General features: G+C 64.4%; 1 protein-coding gene across 1 annotated transcript in view; it reads right to left on the reverse strand.

The window, feature by feature from the left end:
- Positions 1-1,105: 1,105 nt before the first annotated feature.
- Positions 1,106-12,211, reverse strand: part of WDR1 (WD repeat domain 1) — a 31,820-nt gene continuing 20,714 nt past the window's right edge. Inside the window, exons 8-15 of the mRNA XM_045834345.1 lie at positions 11,962-12,195; positions 11,636-11,723; positions 9,811-9,967; positions 8,666-8,753; positions 6,522-6,632; positions 5,260-5,433; positions 3,632-3,776; positions 1,106-2,053 (exon numbers count right to left, since the gene is read on the reverse strand). Coding sequence (XP_045690301.1) covers positions 1,947-2,053; positions 3,632-3,776; positions 5,260-5,433; positions 6,522-6,632; positions 8,666-8,753; positions 9,811-9,967; positions 11,636-11,723; positions 11,962-12,195 — 1,104 coding nt within the window. The 3' untranslated portion in view covers positions 1,106-1,946. The remainder of the gene's footprint in view (positions 2,054-3,631; positions 3,777-5,259; positions 5,434-6,521; positions 6,633-8,665; positions 8,754-9,810; positions 9,968-11,635; positions 11,724-11,961; positions 12,196-12,211) is intronic.

The raw sequence follows: 12,211 nt of genomic DNA on the forward strand, positions 1-12,211 counted from the left end.
GGACAGGGCACTGCCCGACCTAGTGCAAGGGGCAGCCAGCTGCCACAGCAGAGGGTCGTCCTGCCCGTTGCTGCTGGGGCTGAGGTGTCCGAGAGCCTGGTGTGAGGAGTGGCGGCCAGAGGGGTCAGTCAGAAAACCGCACTCCCAGAAGTCTAGGACTTTATGGAAAAAAACAGGTTTTTGTATCAAAGAATGTTGGGTTGCAACTGTTCACCTCCACAGAAGGAAGGCATCCCTACAAGAACCCTGGGTGACGGTGGACCTGGCCTTGGGTATGTTCCAGGATGGCACAACTGGAGTCCTGTTTGCCTCCCCCACCTGGAGGGCCGCCTGCTCCAGGAGGCCCACCCTGGTTTCCCTGCTCCGGTCTCCCCCGGCTGCTGCTGGGACACGGGGCACTATTTGCTGTATATCACTGTTAGTTGGGCAGTAACTGTGCCCACCACAGTGGTAGCTACCACATGCACGTATAGCTAATTGCCTTTTACACCTGTAACATTCTGTGTCTATAATGTACTAAGGTAAATGGGACAATGGCTTACTCCATTCACTGCGGGCCAGCCTGTCTCAGGGTTTACCCTGAATGTCTCCCGCACTCCCCGCACAGTTCGAGGAGGCGCGCCATCACCATCCCCACCCCATGCAGGTGGACATCGGTGCACTCTGCCCACCCTTTCTACGCCCACGTGAGTCAGTCGGGAAGGGCTCCGCTGTGCCGACAAGCCAATCTCGGTGGACTGATGGAATGAGGGTCCAATGTCTTCAGGTTGTAAAGGGAGAGATTACAAAGGCTGAGCTGGGGTGGCCCAGCAGGTGACGCGGGGACTTGGTGGCTGGCATGGCAACAAGGGCCCCTCCCCCACGGAAAGGCAGACCAAGCCACCCCAGTGCCTAGCCCGTCTCCTCTGACCACGCGCCCCCAGCTCCCAGGTGCCCCACCACACAAACTCAGCCATCCACAGTAGACAGAAAAGATCTTTAATCGTCTCTCGGTCTGATCTTGTAAAGCGCTCAAAGTGTTTTCACAAGTGCAGGGGGGATTGCTTTTAGCCGACATCGACCTGACCAGTGATTCCGACACACGCAAGAAAACTCCAGATCACCGTGCTTTATACTTACTTTTAATTTCTGTACTGGAAAAGAAGAGGTGAAAATGGTAACAGATTACAGTGGCTTCTTTACCTTTAAATTAACTTTGATCTTGGGGACAGGAGGGGTAAGACAGAAAAACACCAAAGGGTGACGGTAAAATGGGGACAGGACACCTCGGTCTGGCTAACAGGGGTCAAACGCCCTGGAGACAGCACCCACAACCCACTAGGCTTGTAAACAAGGATGAGCAACAGTTAAGACACATTAAAAAGAAAAAAAAAACCTTCACGGTTCCATTCTTAAAATCAAGCACAAAAACGGACAGTGAAATACAAGGTCATGTGTGTGCCCGGCCGCTCTGAGGCTCCCTGGAGGTGACCGCAGGGCGTGGCCCGCACTCCGGGACCACGTGATTCGGGCCGCACGGAGCCGGGCCTCACGGAGCTGCGGTGCGCCCTCCCATCCCTGCGCCGTGGCCGCCGCCGGCAGGTGGGCCTGGGACACAGCCTCCCTTGGCAGACGGCAGGAGCCACGGGAGCGGTCTGTGTGCTTTTGAGGCTCTGCCTCTGGAATGTTCCGCACTCGGGCTGCGCTGGGGGTGGGTTTGAGTTATGCTCCACACACTGTTTAAGTGCTCACTTTATTTTTCATGTGCAAACTGTCACTGTCTAAAGCTTTCAGAAGGACACGGATAGACACGGATGCCCTGCAGAGACGAGGGTCGCCGGGAGTCAGGGCCCCTCCCTCGAGAGCGGGGCGGGGGCGCGGGGGCGTTACAGAAGTATTTAGAGGATCGCTGTGTTCTGCTGCGGTGAAACTCTAGTCCCTGATTCGGTCCGTCCGGAGGCGGGTCCTCAGTAGGAGATTGTCCACTCTTTGACAGAGGCGTCGTGCGAGGTGGTGACCAGCGTGTGCTCGTCCAGCCAGGCCAGGCTGCTGACGTGGTGCAGCCGGTGTGCATCTGCGGAGGAAGGACACACTCTCTAGGGAAGCCCAGCTTTTCCGCCCCTCCCCCCACCCCGGACAAGGGCAACGGAGCAGCCCGTGCCGAAACCAGCCGGCCCCGAGGTGCCAAACACAACTGCTGCTAAGCAGCCCCGTCCCCTCTCCCCAGAAGGACCACACCCGGGCATGAGAGGGGGAGGTCGGCGTGCCCTAGGCTGCCACTGGCCACGCGGCACGCGGGGCCCTGTCCTCCACAGGATGGTCCCGCCCAGGGCAGAAGCCACGGGGGTCAACACAGCCCGGGGCATGAGCTACTGCCGCCTCGAGGAAATAATGCTGGGCTAAACGAAACCGGCGTTTTGGAACGTGGCCGCCAGAAAACACCGAGCGCATGTGTGGCTCACAGGCGGCGTCCCCTGGACGCTGCTGCAGCTGACACGCGAGACTGGAGGGCGGGGGAAGCGAGGCGGCCCCTCCGGGGGCCGGAGTGCAAGCATTCCGGTGAGTGTTCCTGTTCCCCCAAAGCGGGCTGAACACCCCAGTCTGGCACAAGGCGGTGCTGCGAGGAGTTCGGGTTACGGACAGGAACAGTGCTCCGGTGAAAGAGGTCCCACCGAGCCCGACGCCGTGGGAACACGCACGCGAGAAGTCTGCGATGCGGAGGAGGCCCTGGTGCACAGGGAACCGACCCACGTGGCCGTGGCGAATGCAGCCCAGGCCCCGACTCGGAAAGCCGGTGGGAGCGGGGCGGCACACAGGAGCCGGGCCCTCCGATGGGCTCTCCCCCGGGGCGCCAGGCCTGCTCTGTACCTGGGCTGCTGTGAGGCTTGCTTTTGCTGAAACTCCCTCACCCTGAATCGAAGCAGCAAACATTTATTGCATATCTTTAAAGTAACTTCTTAAATTCTGTGCTAATCCTCCCAAGGATGGAGTATAACCAGCTTGACTGCTTTGCCCTTAGAATTTGCAACATCCTTGCCTTCCACTTCAAAGAGACATCCTTTTCCTTGCCATCTGTAAAAGACGACCACCTGTTGGGAACCTGTGCACAGCACAGGAGGACCATCCTGCAGGTGATGTGCCCGGAAAGCAGTAAAAGCCCGTCCAGGCGGGGGTCGGGGCCCTGTCTCACTCGGAGCGGCCGTGCCGCCCCTCTGTCCCCACAGGACCTCTGCAGGAGCTGGTGAGTTTGCTCGTCGCAGCCACGACACCGCGGATGCTGCTGGTCGGTGTCCGCATCACTCACCGGCCACGCCGGCACCCCGACCCTGACGCCCTCCAGCCCCCGGGACTGCGGGCAGCTAACTCCTGTCACGTGTAAGCCACCCCGTGCGTGGGGTTCTGTCGCAGTGGGCAGGATGGACTGAGCCAGAGACGCCAGGAGCGGCCCCTCGACCCAGCACACGTCCCGTGTGCGGGGACCACCTGCTCTCACGCTGGGACCTCTCGGTCCCCGGGAGGCCCGGCACGGGGCCGCAGAGCCCGGGGTGTGACAGAGACGCGTCCTCCCTGGATGGCCTCCCCGAAGGACAGGGAGGCCACCAGAGGTGCCCCGGGCAGGCTGCCTGGGAGCCAAGACAGGTAAGAGAGTCACCTTGGATCTTGACCCTGGTCTCGGGGTCGCTCAGGGTCCAGACGTACACCATCATGTCCATGCCGCCGGAGGCGAAGTGCTCGTTGTCCGGGGACCAGGCCAGGCAGACGATCTTGGCGTGGTGCCCGTAAAACACGTTGGTCTCCTGGGCGCGGGCGACAGCAGAGGCGGCAGGTCAGGCCCCGCCCAGGGGGACACGCCCTCTCCCCGGCCCCCTGGCTGACAGTGCGCGCCAGGCAACATCTCCCAGCTTCCCTGTAAACACCCACGAGACCCCTGCTCCTGGAAGGTGTGGCCTGGCATCAATGACTCACCCCCGCCCCCCAGGGCCCCCTGGACAGTGCCGGCCATGCTGGCCACCCTCAGAGCTCTCAGCCCCGCGAGGGGACAGACGGAAATGCTGCCCACCGAAGTGTGGAGATGGGGAAGTGCGAGGAAGTCGCTCCTGTCCTCCTTGCACAGGGGACTGGGCGGCCTGGGCCCAGCCCTGGGCTCTGCCCGCGGCCACGTGCAGAGTGCACCCCAGCCTCAAAGCCCTCTCGGGGGTTTCTCATTCTTCAGCCCCAGGAAAGGTCAGCTTGGCCACGGCTGTCTTTCTCCGGTCTGCCTGTTCCAGCCCTGGTGCGTTCTACACTCAAAGACGGCTCAGCACGTTCAAACATGGTTTGTCACAGGCGAACAGAACCACTTAAACACGACCCTCGCGGGGCCAGGAGGTCCGGGCTGCAGGCAGACGCGCACAAATGCGCCCCTGCGTTCCTGGCGCCTGAACCCAGCACAAATCCTACAGCCAGAGGCAGCTACTGAGCTCCGGCCCACCGGCTGCAGGCTCTGGGGAGTGTTTACAGGAAACACACGGACAGTCTGGAACCTACTGCGGACGCACCAGCACCCAGGTTACTGGATGAGGCGATGCGGCACCCCTAATGGGTGCTCCCTAATGGGAGCGCCTAGACAAGGCATCCCTTCCCCTCCGCTGCAGGTTCCACACCTGTCACAACTACTGGGGGCGGGGAGCCCCAGGGCTAGAGCCCCTCCCGGTCTTGTGCTGCCTGTGCCTGTCCCTCCCCCGCCTCAGGGCTGAACCCCCCAAGCACACTCCCTCTTCTGTGCGACAGGGCGGACGCTGCCGGGGCGCAGTCCCCGCCCTCACGCGTGCACCGCTGTTTCCCGCGCCGGCTCTGCTTGGAGCAGAGTGAGCTCCCAGGTGCCTCCGGGCCCCCGGGCCCTGCCTCCCCGGGCCCCCTCGCAGCAGCATGCCCCAGGCGCAAGGCAGTGCTGGACGACCCACATCCTCCGTCCAGGACGGGAAACAGAGCCCTCTGCCCAGAGAGAAGCAGGTCCCAGAGGGCCGGGCCACCCGGCTGAACCCCTCTGCTGCCTCAGCTCCTCATGGCCACTGTCGCCAGCTCCCCGGCTTCCTGGCGACCGTGACCCAGCTCTCCGACAAGACCTCCGGCTCCTGGGCAGCAGGGCCGTGTTCCACGTCACTCACGCTCTACGAGCAAGGGAGTCACGCGGTCTGGTGCTTCCACCTGGTGGTGACGACAGGAGGGAAGAGCCACAGCCTCCACTTGCCACCTGCACAGCCCGCACCGGGGACGCACAGGGACGGACGGCCCACTCACCGAGTAGCCGTCAGCCACGCCGAAGACCGTGACCACCTTGCTGGCGTCACACACGGCGAGGAAGGCGCCATCGTGGGAGTACGCCAGGTCGGTCACGGGGCCCTTGGCCTCCAGGAGCTTGCCCTCGTCCTTCAGCGTGGTGCCCAGGATGGAGTACAGGCGGACGTTCCCGTCCTGCAGGGCACAGGGGTGGGGGGTGGGGGGTGGGGGGGTGGGGGGGTGGGGGGGGTGGGGGGGTGGGGGGTGGGGGGGGTGGGGGGTGGGGGGCGGGGGCAGTGAGCCACTCCCGTGGCCTGTGTGAGCACGCACGCGCGCACACACACACACACACACACAGCTTAGGGAGGTGGGCTAGCGAGGGACCCTAGGTACCTCCGATTCCGATTCTGTCCGACTGGGTGCTCAGGAGTCTGCGTATCTTACCAACAGTCCAGAAGTTCTGGCGCAGGGGCTCCCGGGCCAGGCTTTGGAAAACACCTACACCCACCAGCTCTCTGTACCCCGCCCCCCAGGACGCCTGGCTGCCTCTGGCGAAACCCCCCTCTGTCCTTGCGCTGCCCCAGGCACCTCTGCTGGGGGAGGGCACTCCTGCTCTTTCAAAGGGCTTGGCAGCCACTCCGCCCCGTGGCTGTCCCCAAGCCCCCGGGGAACCTGGGCCAGGGATGCCTGTGGCAGACCTCTGCCCAGCTCCCATTGGCCGTGGCCTCTGGAAGGGACCAATGTCGATGGTTCCGCCTGTGCCCAGGGAGCCTGACCAGGGTGGATGCACCTGGAGCACGTCCCCTTCGGGGAGGGGAGCCCTCGATTCCATGCCCCTGGGGCCTGGCACTGGGCGGCCTGATACTCGCTGGGACGAGTGGTGAGGGGGAGCACACGGGACAGCACGAGAAGGGAACAGCAGTGTCAGGGTGGGTGGTGGTGTCCCTGCAGCCGCCCGAGGCTGGCCCAGGAGCACACCAGGGACCGGCTGCAACCTTACGACGGCTGAGCTGCCCGTGTTCCAGAGACCCTCATCAGGGTCTCCTGGTGAGGCCCCAAACACCCTGTCCTCGGTGTCCTGTGCCGTGTGCAGAGAACCAGGACGAGCACTGCTGCGGGCTGGGCCGCCCCCGGGGACTGAGGGTCACCACGGAGGCTGTCACTTGGGCGGCAGGAAGTGCCCCCTAGCTGGCTCCCAGGGCCCCAGTCCCACCTCCCTCCTGTTTACCCGAGGGAGCCCCGCAGCCAGACAGCCCAGGCAGAGGGTGGGGAGGGAGCCTTACCGCGCCCCCGACAGCCACCATGTCCCCGCCGGGGTGCACTGCCACCACTTCGGGCTCGTAGCTGAGGCTGTCGATGCTGGAGCACTTCTTCTGGTTCTTCAGCAGGACGATCTGGGGACATGCAGCGGCCGGTCAGACCACGGGGTCGGGCTGGGCGGGCTCTGCTCCCAACTTTGTCAGGAGCGGGGCCGGGCGGGGGCCCCGTGCCCTGAGTGATGTGCCCTCCCTCATCAGTCAGCACGACAGGGACAGGTCCTAGTCACGAGATCACAGCGAACACGGGGGGTGGGGGGGTCATCACCCCCTTACTGTCGCTGTCACCACCACGAGCGCCCACTCCTTGGGAAGCCGACTGTCGTCTGAACTCTCGCTCCCCTTACTGCAGTGAGCGCGCTCTGCTGGACCAGCTCCCTGAGGTGCACGAGGACAGAGGCACTTGGGAGTGACGGGGCTGCGAACCAGCCCGGGGATGAGCACGAGGCGCGGGCATTCTCAGTCCTGATCTCTCAGACCCGAGGCCACGCCCTTCGTGACCCCGACCTGCCACCTGTGAGGCACCCGATGTGGTGGGCGTGCGCCGCCACAGCCCGGGGTGGCACCGCCGGCCCATCTCACAGAGAGCACGGGAACCCCCGGCCCACGGGCTCTCCGCGCTGCTGCAGCAGGACAGCGCAGCAGGCCGGGCGCAGGGCCCGCACTCACAGCAGGGCCCCCGCACACCTCTCCTGCATGCCCCCAGCTCTGGTTCCCCTGCTCTGGGGGACAGGGTGAGTCCTCAGGTAGGGCCGAGGGCGTACCGACAGGCTCTGGGGACAGACAGAATGGGGCTGGATCCCACCTCAGCCACCGAGTCCTCTAGGGACAGCTCACGCAAGTCTCAGCCCCCCAGGGGGTAAGAGCCCAGCGGGGCCCAGGCCCCGGGAGGATGAATCCAGGCTCAGGATGAAGTCCCTAAGACAAGCAAGCGACAACGGCAGCTGTGTTGACTGAACTGGAGCCCTGCACCGTGCCGGAGCGGCGTCCCCGGGAGTTGGCAGGATCACCCCATCGTATGGAGAAGAAGATGGGGCGCAGAGAGCACCTGCCACGTCCCCGAAGCCCCACAGGTCATACCTCCCCCGCAAAGGACAGGTGTTGAAAGAGAGAGGCTGGGAAGTGCCCACCTGCCCCAGAACGTCCCCTTCCAGTCCCTGCCTCCACTCCCCTCGGGTGCTGCAAGCCACCGACTCCTGTGAGCCCCCACTGACCACCCAGGCCGCGTGCAAGGCCTGCCTGGCAGGAAGTCTGTGTTATCTGGGACACGGAATCCATTTTCCCTGAAGCAATTAAGTTCACAGGACGGGAGAGGGGCTGTGGGTGCTGCATGGCAGCTTTCTTTAGCGGGTTCGTTTCTCCTGCCTGCGGGGCTCTGTCACACCCGCCCTCTGATCCACAGGCTGGGACCCCAGGCTGACAGATGGCGCCTGTGACAGCAGGATCCTGCATGAAGTGGGTCAGGCTGGGGTCTGTCGTGGGCACGTCAGTCCAGAAATTCCGGACGGGAAGCCACACAGAGACCGGAGCCACGCAGGGACCCGAGCCACACTGAGTGAGAACCAGGCGGTGGGGCTGAGCAGCAGACCCAGTCTGGGCTGGCGCCCCGCCAGCAGGCGGCCCTGGGGACGCCCCCAGAGCACTAAGCTTTAGCCTCCTCCTCCGAGACAGCAGCTCACAAAGATGCAAGGAGCTCCCCGCACGCTGTCAGACAGGAGCAAACGGAAGCTCACGGGGCGAGGAGGAGGCCTGCAGTGACATGGCTGTGCCACCAGAGGGCTGGGGCAGGAGCACGGGGAGGTGGGCACACCCACCCGGCCGGCCCCTCGCAGGCCTCCAAGGACGGGCACCCTGTGTGGCCTGACTTGGGGTGCGGGATCCGCCCAGCTGCCTGGGTTCAAACCCAGGGCTGCCCTGGGCCAGCAGCTGTTCCCCTCTGTGCCTCCACTCCCCGTCTAGAAGGGAGTGATGGTGCCTGGAGTGGACAGGACTGATGAGGACCGAGAGGGAATGCGTGTGAAGGCCAACGGCGCTCAATAGAGAGGTCTGCTCCGGCTGCATCCGCACGGGACTCAGAAGAGACCGGACGCCGTGTGGCCGCCGCCCCGTACCTGCCCGATGCACACAACCACCGCGTATCCTCCGGGGCCGACCGCCACGCACTTCGGCTGCACGTCCAGCTTCACGACGCCCTGTCCGCTGCGGGAGAGACGGAGAGCGCATTATGTCCACCGCTGCGGGCTCGGTGGGCATAGCACGCTGACTGCACGCCCACAGCTGCCCCGGCTGCTCAGGCAAAATGCCACTGCAACCTGCACGGAAAGGGCGGCGGGCCCAGGGGGAGTGACTGGGACTGGGAGGAAGTCACCGAGGCGGGGGCTGGGCCCGCGAAAGGGGCGGCGAGAGGAGCCCAAGGAGTCCCTGCCGCTGCCATGTGACGCGGCGAGCCCCCGCCGCCCGCCGCACCCACCACCGCTGTGTCTCCTGTCTGCCTGCCAGTCCCGGGCACTTCCCGGGTGCAGACGGATCTGAGTTCCGCTGCCCCCACCCCAGGGCAAAGCCAGTCTTCTCAGCAGATCATTTAAAAATATAACCCATTACTTTCAGCGAGTGAAAATTGTGTTATCTTTACTTTCGGCTGATACCGTGGAATGCATCCTAGAAAAACCTGAGAGCTTCCTGAAAATGACACACCGAAGACAGTCCCACATGAGGGGCCCAAAGGCCCCGTGACCAGCCCGTGACCAGCTGAGCAGGCTGTGCCCGCACGCCCGGGCTGTAGGGAGGCTTCTGCACTCACCCTGAGGCCGACCTGACCAGACGCAGGCACATCAGGAGAGGAAGGCCCGAGGCACCTGTGTTTGCTACAATCGGGTGCTGTGCCAGTGTGAGGGCCAACAAGACGTCCCCCCAGAGTCCGCCATCTCTGAGGGGACAGTGGCATCTACACGACTCAATGGAGAGCCACCGGGGAAGGGCCAGCGGGTGGTGGGCGGAGTCTGCCCAGGAGCGGGGCTCGGCCCTCTCCCACCTCCCCGCCCTGCCCTGAGAACTGCAGTGACCGTCACAGCAGCCCCCGCAGCTCCAGCGACTGTCAACCAGCAGTGCAGGGCGGACCCAGCGTGACTGCCTTTCACTCCCATATCCTGGGCGCCCGCCCACCTGCCCTCACGGGCCCCCGCCACCCGCCAGGCACCTCACCTGACCGACGGGGGGCAGAGCCAGGGGGGCACGGGTGACTAACCCGGGGGCTCACCTGTAGTCCCGCAGCGCCAGGTCGGTGTAGCGCACCGTGTCGTCCATGCTGCAGCTCACCAGCTGCCCGGACTCGTCCACAGTCATCCTGGACACCTGGTTCGTGTGGCCCTTCCCGGTGAAGGAGTCGTTCTCCCCGGTCTCGGAGTCCCAGTAATGTGGGGCCCAGTTAAGGAAAAGCCCAACTCCAGGACAGAGGGGTGCCCCCCACCTCAAAGGGCCCAGGGCCAGCCGCCCGTCCGGGGCAGCACGTGAGGGACAGGAGCACCCACGTCTGAATTTCAGAGAGAGGCGTCCTGGCAAACCAGCAAGCTGACCGACTGCAAGTCCACGGGGACAGTGGCGCACAGGCCAGCTGAGCAGGTCACAGGCCCGTGCTGGCCTCTGCGGTCGGCAGTGCACCGGCCACAACCTGACCCAACCTTACTGCGGGCTCGGCAGTGAGGACCGGTGCCTCGCAGGGAGGCCCCAGAGAGACACTGCTGTGTGCCTGAGCCGACGCCGCATCCTGCTCTCCCTAGAGGCTGCTGCCGAGCCTGGACCCGCGGCAGGAGGCTGGCTGGGCCCAGGGCCCCCAGGTAAAGCCCGGGCTGACCTCTCTCTCTCAGTGGGGCGGGCCTGTGAGCTGTGAGGTGCCCGGGCGTGTGGTGTGCTTCACACTACTTACGTACCTGAGGTCGACGCCCCGGTGCATCAGCACTGGGGGTGGGGGTGCCCTGAGAGGAGGAGGTGTCGGGGCGCCAGGAGGGGAGGACGTGGGCCGGAGGCTGTGTGGCTGCACAGGCTCACACCCTTCTCCGGGAGAGGCAGATCCTAACACCTCACCCCACCCCCCCAGCAAGGACACAGCCACGCCCTTACCCTGCCTCTCCTTACATTTAATGGAGCTGAGGGCGACTTTAATGCCCTCCTCTCTCGGGACTGCGGGCAGACTCCGTGGGTTTCATGCAAACAGAGGTCAGCCCTGCCTGCTGGGGCTCAGTGGGTTGAGTGCGGGCCTGTGAACCAAAGGGTTTCCAGCTTGATTCCTGGTCCGGGCACGTGCCTGGGTTGTGGGCCAGGTCCCCAGTTGGGGGCGTAAGAGAGGCAACAGATGGATGCATCTCTTGTACAATGTTCTCTCCCCCTCTTTCTCCCTCCCTGCCCCCCCCCCCGCTTAAAGTTAAATAAATAAAACCTTTTAAAGGAAAAAGGAAAACAAAAAAACGAAGGCCCGCGGAGGCGTGAGAAGCGGAGCTCCCCGACAGCCCCCTGCAGAGGGCGCGGCGGCAGGGGCGGCTCAGCGACGCCCCTGCTGGGAGCCAGGCTGGAGCAGGCACCTGTGGATTCAGCCCTGCTCCGTGTTCATGACGGTCCTGGGAGGTGGGGTGACGTGCCCCAGGCACAGACATGGGGGTGGGGGCAGGGCCTGGGGGTGCACACAGCCTCCAGGGACTGTCTCTGAGACACTGCAAAGCCCCGACCAGGAAGAGAGCGAGCTGGGTTCTGGTACGGACCCTGCCGCCAGCAGGCGCCAGGACAGGCACCTCCGCAGCCTCGTCCTGTCTTCCCGTTCGTAAAACCAGAGGCTCTGCTTGGAGGTCCCACGGGCTTTCGAACCAGAGAGTCGGTGACGACTGCTTGGGAGAGACAAGGACAGCACGAGAGTCACGCACAGGAGAGCACCACTCGAGGCTACAAAGTGGGAAGTGACCTGTCGGGTCAAGGCCGTGGCCACTCAGAGGGGCTGAGGCCAGCTGGCTGCTCTGCGTCTGGCACTGTGGGAGCGAGGCGCTCCTGCTCCCCCCCCGGGGGGCCGGGCGCCAGCCCTGTGAGTCAAAGGATATTAATGTGTCCGTCGTGGCTCCCGGAGTAGATGTAGGACTTGCCACCGTTTCTGTGCACCGTCAGGCACTGGATGGACTTGCTGTGACCCTGCGGAGGCGGCAGGCGGGGCGGGGTGAGCCGAGGACTGCGGCCCTGCCTCTGCGGCCCTCGGGCCACGCTCCGCTCGGACTCCGCCCAGGACAGGAGGACGGAAAGGGCCCCTAGCCTCCCACGTGGCTGAAGCCACATCCCCAAAAGCAACCCGGGTCCTGCCCCTCTCCCAAAGCCCAGGCCCAGCCCTCCTCCCCGCTGCCCCACACAGGAGGGCCAGCCAGCGCCACCCTACCTTGATGACCCGCAAGGGCTTGCTGGGGTTGTTCCTGTCCAGGTAGTTGATGTACCCGGACAGGGAGACGCTGAGGAGGTGGTCCTTCTGCCACAAGCAGCCCAGCTGCTGGTCCAGAACGTTGGAGCCCATGGTAAACGTGGTGACGACCGAGTTCGTGCTGACGTCCCAGATCTTCGAGGTCTTGTCTCCGGAAGCAGAGAGCAAGTGGGTGCTATCCGGGCTCCAGCTGATCTGCTCAGACGACAAC

Source organism: Phyllostomus hastatus, unplaced genomic scaffold (assembly GCF_019186645.2).
Source record: "Phyllostomus hastatus isolate PE091 unplaced genomic scaffold, TTU_PhHast_1.1 phas_contig_196, whole genome shotgun sequence".
Taxonomy (NCBI): domain Eukaryota; kingdom Metazoa; phylum Chordata; class Mammalia; order Chiroptera; family Phyllostomidae; genus Phyllostomus; species Phyllostomus hastatus.